The sequence below is a fragment of the Hoplias malabaricus genome, chromosome 6 (assembly GCF_029633855.1).
Source record: "Hoplias malabaricus isolate fHopMal1 chromosome 6, fHopMal1.hap1, whole genome shotgun sequence".
Lineage (NCBI taxonomy): Eukaryota > Metazoa > Chordata > Actinopteri > Characiformes > Erythrinidae > Hoplias > Hoplias malabaricus.
In genome coordinates this window covers 438,697-447,070 of record NC_089805.1, presented here as the reverse complement: position 1 = coordinate 447,070, position 8,374 = coordinate 438,697, and the positions used below count along the sequence as shown (strand labels likewise).

The following is an 8,374-nucleotide window of genomic DNA, read 5'->3' as shown; positions in this document are numbered from 1 at the left end:
TACCTTGTAGTCGCTATGCAATTACATGAAATTGTTCTTTGGCAGCTGTCAGTAGTAGTAGCAGTCAGTAGTGGCTGTAAATCACAAGTTCTGATAGGATGAGCAGCCTCCATTTGTGGCAAAGAACAATACCCTTGTTGTCCACATCAGCTGACCACAAAATCTGAGGCATCTAAACCTTCCTGGTCACTGAGGTAAGATTCTGTTTGTATTAATGACTGCGTGCTACCATTGCTTTACAATCTATAGAAATGAAGCCAAAACTTCCTTCGTTGTCAAATTTGCAACCAGAGTGCAGTAGAGGAGAACCAGAAGCTGAAACAGATACTTGTCCTTGTTTGGACAGAGACGACCCCTTCTCCCACCACAATGTTAGACACGGACTGAGTGGATTTTTATAGTCTGCAAACAAACATTCATTCATTATCTGTAACCCTTATCCAGTTCAGGGTCGCGGTGGGTCCAGAGCCTACCTGGAATCATTGGGCGCAAGGCGGGAACACACCCTGGAGGGGGCGCCAGTCCTTCACAGGGCAACACACACACTCACACATTCACTCACACCTACGGACACCAATCCACCTACCAATGTGTGTTTTTGGACTGTGGGAGGAAACCAGAGCAAACCCACGCGAACACAGAAAGAACACACCACACTCCTCACAGACAGTCACCCGGAGAGGGAATTAAACCCACAACCTCCAGGCCCCTGGAGCTGTGTGACTGCGACACCTACCTGCTGCACAACCGTGTCTGCTTTACTTATTAGAATTCACCATTACACCTTAAAAGGTGCAGCAGTTACTGGCATTTACAAACATTCCTTTCCAACAGAAATAAGGCAGCAAAGATGGTATAAAAAATGGTATAATTTTCCATTAAACTTCAAACAGTTCAGCATTCAAGGTTAAATTGATAATTATGGAGGTTGTGGGTTCAATTCCCACTCCGGGTGACTGTCTGTGAGGAGTGTGGTGTGTTCTCTCTGTGTCTGCGTGGGTTTCCTCCGGGTGACTGTCTGTGAGGAGTGTGGTGTGTTCTCCCTGTGTCTGCGTGGGTTTCCTCCGGGTGACTGTCTGTGAGGAGTGTGGTGTGTTCTCCCTGTGTCTGCGTGGGTTTCCTCCGGGTGACTGTCTGTGAGGAGTGTGGTGTGTTCTCTCTGTGTCTGCGTGGGTTTCCTCCGGGTGACTGTCTGTGAGGAGTGTGTTGTGTCCTCCCTGTCTGCATGGGTTTCCTCCGGGTGCTCCGGTTTCCTCCCACAGTCTAAAAACACATGTTGGTAGGTGGATTGGCGACTCAAAAGTGTGTGAGTGAATGTGTGAGTTTGTTTGTGTTTCTCTGTGAAAGACTGGCGCCCCCTTCCCGCCTTGCGCCCAGTGATTCTGGGTTGGCTCTGGACCCACCGCGACCCTGAACTGGATAAGGGCTTACAGATAATGAATGAATGAATACAAATTATTAGAAACGCTACTAAATATTAGAAAAGTTGTTGAAGTGTGTCGTCATAATGACGATTTCATACATTAAAGAAACGGTCATTTATCGGCTATAAATATCCAGTATTGTATTATGTTGAGGTTGTTAAGATCAATAGGCATAGCTCCTCCTCCCGTCATCATCTGTGGCAACGCGAGACAAGCTCATGTTACTTTCGTTTTCTGTCTGTGCTGAAAAAGGAAAAAGTTGAGCAGTTGAGCGAGACGTTTACACGTTTTAAACCTTCTATTAATGTCTTTCTTGATTCTTGGTTTTGGTTTTAAATCCGAAGGGAATCCTTGTAAGAAGGTACTGAGCACAGATCGCTGGTGTTGTGAGACGCAGGGTGTGCTGTAGTAAAGTTGCTAACACCCAACAGCTTCCGAGCATTCGACGGCACATTCGTGTTCATAATGCTGGAAGAATATTCCTCACAACCTGAATGGCTGTCCGAAGAAGTTAAAACTGGGGTGAGTGGCTTCTGCCTCTGGTGTTTAATTAAGACTTAAACTTTAACGCCATCTGAAAATAGTCTGGCACTTGGTTATTCACCTCCGTTCTCTGCTGTTTAATCATTGCATTTCGCTTGCATTTTCATTGATATTTTACACAAAAAATGCACAAAACTTAGTTGTGTTGTCCTCTTCTGTGTTTTTCAGACTACAATCATAGCGATAGCGTTTGAAGGCGGAGTGGTTCTGGGATCCGACTCGCGCGTGTCTGCAGGGTAAGAGAATAATCCAAAACTGGGGAAAAAACTTGGATTAATATGAAATTAATTTCTTTAAATCTCTCATAAAAAGAAACGAGAAAAACACTTTACCACTAGGTAGTCTGTTAAAATAATGGAACATTTTCCCTGGTTTGTTATGAAATATTGCCAGATTGCTCCAGTTTCTTCCAAATGTCTGATGGCAGAAGTTATTAATGAGCATTTTCTATCAAAGATGGCAAGTTCCAAATTAAAATCCTGTTTCTTCAACTACACCTCTGAGGTTTGTCTGATATTTTTAGCGAAGCCATGCCGTTTGAATGAAGTCCTGAAGAGGATTCTTAAAACTTTGGTTTATATTAGTTACGCCTGAACAACTGAACGTTTGAGCCCACAATATGTACGTTAAAGAATCTGATTTCACTAATTATGGGGACTGTTTCCTAATATTTGGGCATAGAGTATGTTTCAAATAGTCTAAACTTTTAATACGAAAAAACCTCTCAGAATAATTCTCATCAGACTTTTTAATCATAAGTTACACGTATATAACTTTATTTTCCATATTTTCTGTAACTGATCCTTAAAACACTTGCCTTATTTTTTGCAGGGCCACAGTGGTAAATCGAGTAATGAACAAGCTCTCACTCCTCCATGACAAGATTTACTGTGCTCTGTCAGGGTCTGCTGCTGATGCACAGACCATAGCTGAGATTGTCAACTACCAACTTGACGTCCACAGGTACTCATCAAAAATGTATCCTATGCCTGTCACATATTAAATGAATGGCAGTCAACATACAAAACATGTAAGAAACTAGATTTTACTCATTGGCCATCAGATTGCTCACTTATCTGTCTTACTACCAAGCTAGAAACATCTTTACATACCATACATTTGGCTTATACTCTTCATAATAATTTTGCACATGTTCATGATAGTATTGAGGTGGGAGAAGACCCACTTGTTCGATCAGCTGCTACATTAGTGAAGAACATCTCCTACAAATACAAAGAGGAACTATCTGCCCATCTCATTGTTGCAGGGTGGGACAAGAGATACGGTGGACAGGTTAGTCACAGTCAGAGCTACACGGTAGAGTTTTTATTTTTCATATTTCTATCATCAATCTTTAAATATCATTGTTTTTAAATGTTACAGGTGTTTGTGACCCTGGATGGCCTACTGTCTAAGCAGCCCTTTGCTGTTGGTGGCTCTGGCAGTTCATATATCTATGGGTTTGTTGATGCAGAATACCGGAAAGACATGACAAAGAAAGAATGCCAGGAGTTTGTTGTGAACGGTATGAATACTAACTTATGCTTTTTTATATAAAACAAAGAATATGATTTATTCACGTTTTCTCTTCTTTTCTCTAGCACTAACTTTGGCTATGTGCCGAGATGGTTCGAGTGGAGGTGTTGCTTACCTTGTTACCATTGATCAAAATGGAACTGAGGAGCAGTGCGTTCCTGGAAATGAACTACCTACCTTTTTTGACCATTAAATGTAGAGAACATATGTTTGCACTAGATGTAATGGAATGAATTTAAATGTGATGTCCAGCTATATTTGATAACACCCCAAAACCTGAAGCCAACTCTGACAAGGTGTGGCTTTTATGTTCAAACATAAAATAAAAAATTTTATGAAAACAATGAATAAAAATAAAGTTTGAACCTTAATGTTCTGTTTTTTTTCTTAATTTGTTACCAATAAAATCTCTTGATTTTTAAAATATTATTCAGAGCTCAAACCTGAGTTGTGTCAAATATTTTAGGAAAGGGATAAGCAATAGTTTTTCCTGTTTTTTTAGTAATTTGTCATGATGCAGCCCTACAGCCACTTCCTGTTTCCAGAACCAAACAACTAGTGCACAAAACCTGATAACACCGTTTAAACAGGATTGTTTTAGTTTTACATAATTTACACAACATAATTTGAGAACAAACAAAATCATGTAGAGATTAAACACAATGTGTTATAGTGCTTTAATTTGAAACTTTGAAATCAAAAGGTTTAGAGTTTACAAAATTTATGTTGAAAAATAAGGTTAAACCTGAAACTTTGGGGGGGTCATAAATGAGGACATTAAGATTTTAGCATTTCTGCATGCAACAGCAGGCTGTGTTGATTGACAATAGTCTTCTCCTGAGCCATGTTTATCGCAGTCACACAATAGTTACAGGCCTTGTCTTAGCTGGAATTAAATTTCTCTCTGGATTTCCAGACAGGGAATAAAGGAGCACATTGTGTAGTATAATGAGGAGAAAAAGTTCAAATCTGTTAGCCTTATTAGCATTTGTGTCATACCGTCTAATGGAAAACTCTTAGCTTGTCAGTCTCTAATGCATTTCTCTGTTGTCTGAATATGAGTTAGATATTCTTTCACCGACTATATACAATCTTTAGTAATTGTCTTATTTTTATGGAGAGGATTTAGTGTCAGATTGAAAAGCAATCACAAGGTGAAATGTAATCTACACACGTCATAGCTTTTCCAAACGAACACGAAGAATACGTTTTCATGTTGCTTGACCTATTTACTGAAAAAACAATACACAAGGATTTGCATTTTACAAATTACACACAGTAACACATACAGTTGAGGTGATTGCATTTTCCGGTGGTTTGTGTTTAATTCTGACACAAATTCAGCATTTTACTCTTTAAATGGAAATCGACACGTGTTGTTTGTTCTGGTAAGAGACAGACTCACGTTAAATCAATGTAATGAATATTTGTTTTTTATTATGGCACATTTTCCATATGTCTGTGTTTAAAAGTAATCTCGTGTGTATTGCATTTCAATGAGACGTCTCTTTTTGAAGTCTCTCATAATGTAAAGCAGTTGTGTACTAATTACATTTCGTGGTGATTTTATTCAAATTTGACACTAATTCAGTATGTAATTTTTAAAATGCAAATCCTCGTGTATTGTTTTTCAGTTAAGAGGTCAAGCAACGTGAAAATCTAATAGCGGTTTTGCTTTTAATTGTGGCACGCAATGACATGTGTGGATTACATTGTACATTGTCCTATTGCAGTGATTGCTTTTCAATCTGGTACTAATTCCTCTCAATATATTTCACCCTGGTTTTAGTGTGTAAGAGACAGACACAAGCCTCATATTCCTTTGTCTCAGTCTTTTCCCCCTGTATGCCGTATTTCCCCCATGTGCCGTATACACGTATTTGATCTAAAGTTATCATTACACCATAAGTTTGACATGAGTGCAGCTAGAAATCTCCCCCAAAATGTTTGGCTGCAGGTAAGATGTTCGATAAAAGGATTTGGGTTTTGAGCAATCAAAGACAACATTTCTTTGTTAAGTGTTTGGTTGTTTTTCCAGAGATGCTGGGACAATGCTTCCCAGCATTTAACCGTACCAAGCATCTGGTATTGGAAAAAGCATCACTGTTTTTTTTACCCTGTACAATCTTGTTTCTGACTAATTTACAGGACCACATGCTTTTGGGACGTACAGAAAAATATCATTATTCAGTGTACTTGCAGTAATAAAGATAATGTGATTTCCTGAACTCACATTATTTGCAGACTGGACCTGAGTGAAAGGTTGTGGTCTCATGGCAGGTAGTATATAAACTAATATACACCAGCCATTAAACCTGGCTGGCAGTTGACTAAATGCAGTGCAATAGGTTCCTGTGGGAGCAGGAATATGACAAAATTTATTAACTGCTAACGAGTTTATCCATACTATTGTTTCAGCTGTGAAGACTTCTGATTGGTGTTGATAAGTGTTCCTCAGTTGATTTAATTGTATCAGAAACTCAGATAATGGTTTTGGAAATTCTCCTAAAAATGGTGACATATTAGAATTACTTTCTTCACACCAGGGGAACCTAAAAGGAGTAATTATGTCAGTTCCATTATGAGCTGAAGCATATAACTGATCACACGTTTGTAAACCTAATGTACAACACTGTGTGCTTCATGGTTGTGTAATGTTACGACTAGAACTAATGTTAAGTAAAGGGATGTTTGTGTGAAGCTGAGCACAAGTATCACATTCAGAAATCGCATGTGCAGTCCAGGCCATACCAGCAGGTACACTGACTGGGTGAGGGATACAGACATTTTGTCCTGGAAATAATGTCTGTCTTGATAAATTGAATAAAGTCTGAAATACATTGTCATTGGCCTCTTCTGAGGTAGGAACTGCAGCATATATAGTCCATACTATACAGTCAATAGGGGAAACAACAGTTCCATTTTCATTCCTGTCTTCCCTGGTTGGATTATCAGGAATTGAGAAATGAACACATCCATGCAGAAACCCCCATGGGAGTTTCAGTTAATCCAGTGTTGTCCTTTACCTAGAAGGAATGAAAAAAAAATTTGGCAGTATTGTGTTGGCTTTATATAAAATGAAAACATTTTGCAGAACATCACTTCACTATTGCATCGAGTGTCACTACATCTTAACTAACACTGGGTATCTAAGATCCTGGCTGGAAGTGTGGAACGCTAATCGTAGGGAGAAAAGATTGTGTCTTCACTTTGTGTGTGGCCCCTTTAGCCTACATGCTTACAGTTCTTCCCAAAGCTCTCCCAGTTCACCCGTCTGTCCCTATTTAGGTGGTAACACTACTTTACAACGTGACACGTGTGTCCAAGCTTTCCTCCCTTGACATAATACTGCTGCATCTGTTTCTAAAAGCATTTGGAATGGGCCTTTCCATTTTGCCTCAAGTGGACCAGCTGTGTGATTTTTAATCATCACAAATTGTCCAGGAACAATTGAAAAGATCCCCTCCGGAAGGCTCAGTCCAAGCATCTTTAACACATTTTTGAGCAGAATGTACAGAATTGGTGAGCTTCTTACAAGGCATCTGAAGTAAGATGAACATCTATCTAAGATCAATACTGGTAGAGACATGGCATATCCTGTAATGATTTCATATGGACTCAAACCAATTGTGTGTGCAGGTGAGGCTCTGATACTACACAATACAGCAGGTAGTGCATCCACCCCAAAAAAAACCCACTTTGGTGTAGTTTTGGCAAATTTTGGTTCTTCCATTCCATTTGACCAGATGCATGAGGTCTGTACGGACAGTGGACCTTCCATTTAACCTGCGCCATTTCCATCACTTCCTGCAACACTTTCCCTGTGAAGTGTGTTCCCTGGTCAGACTCTATGATGTCAGGCAAACCCCAACGTGGAATATAGTCTTGGACCAGTACCTTGGCTAGGTGCAAAGTGGTTCCCTTGGAACCACTGGAATTAAGACACACACATTTATCCATCCAAGACCACACTTCAATAGCAGGAGCATCAGAGTACATCTGCACTAGTGATGAACACACAGTTTGCAGACCAGTGTCATTAGTTTTTGTGGCAGCCACTGTCACTGCTGGTAATTTCCTGCAGCCTTTGCTGCTGCATCAGTCATGGCACTACGTTGTTCTTCTTCTGTGTCAGAGTAATTGTAAGCTTTTACGTTAACAACTGCAAGTTCTGTTAGGAGAAAAATGCTGCTAGGATCTGCAACCATAGGTGTTATCCGATCTATGCACATGTTTGCAATGTGATAGTGTACTGTGAGACATCAGGCCCCTGAAGCCTTTTTTACAGGCCAAATTGGAGAGCATGACTCACTCCATGACTAAATTAACATACCCTTATCAACCAATTCTTTTATAATTGGTCAAACAACCTCACTCGCTTCCCTGGCCAGTGGATATTGTCACAGGTGGTTTTCCTGTGAGTTTTACTGGTTCAATGTCTAAAAGTCCCCATTCATCTCTGTTTTTTGACCAGATAGGATGATCTTTAATTTCAGGGTCAAACACTTGGACTGGGAGTACAGATATCCTAGGATTCCCAGCTCCAAAATCGAATTGCATTTTCAACTGAGTAATGGCTTCAACACCCTAAATTGGAGGTGACTTAATTGGAGCCACTATGAGGCAAAGAGAAATTAATTTAGGACCAAACCTTAAGCACAAATGCTCTGTTTGACATGTATTGTATTTATTAAAGACAATATGAATTTCTTAAGCCACTGCAGTGGCAAGAATTTGGAGAATTGGCTCCAAATACACTCTCACAGCTGGCATCTCTAGTTTTAATGCTCTGACTCTGTTGAAAGAGTCTGTGTTGGGGCAGCCAGCTGAATAGCCTGTTATATAAGTTTTAACAGATGTCCTGCCACCTC

General features: G+C 39.8%; 1 protein-coding gene across 1 annotated transcript; it reads left to right on the top strand.

Annotated features, from left to right (window-relative positions):
• The first annotated feature begins 1,633 nt into the window (after positions 1 to 1,633).
• Positions 1,634 to 3,861, top strand: psmb9a (proteasome 20S subunit beta 9a). Its single transcript, XM_066674193.1, has 6 exons — positions 1,634 to 1,946; positions 2,136 to 2,203; positions 2,799 to 2,930; positions 3,131 to 3,260; positions 3,351 to 3,492; positions 3,569 to 3,861. The coding sequence occupies exons 1-6, from the start codon at positions 1,890 to 1,892 to the stop codon at positions 3,694 to 3,696; spliced, it is 657 nt and encodes a 218-aa protein (XP_066530290.1). The 5' UTR covers positions 1,634 to 1,889; the 3' UTR covers positions 3,697 to 3,861.
• The last annotated feature ends 4,513 nt before the right edge of the window (positions 3,862 to 8,374 follow it).

Bases quoted from the DNA above. Each gene is read 5' to 3' on its own strand.
- psmb9a (XM_066674193.1), top strand. From the start codon at position 1,890: ATGCTGGAAGAATATTCCTCACAACCTGAATGGCTGTCCGAAGAAGTT. The intron at 1,947-2,135 runs GTGAGTGGCTTC...TGTGTTTTTCAG, and splicing joins CCGAAGAAGTTAAAACTGGG to ACTACAATCATAGCGATAGC. The intron at 2,931-3,130 runs GTACTCATCAAA...TGTTCATGATAG, and splicing joins TACCAACTTGACGTCCACAG to TATTGAGGTGGGAGAAGACC.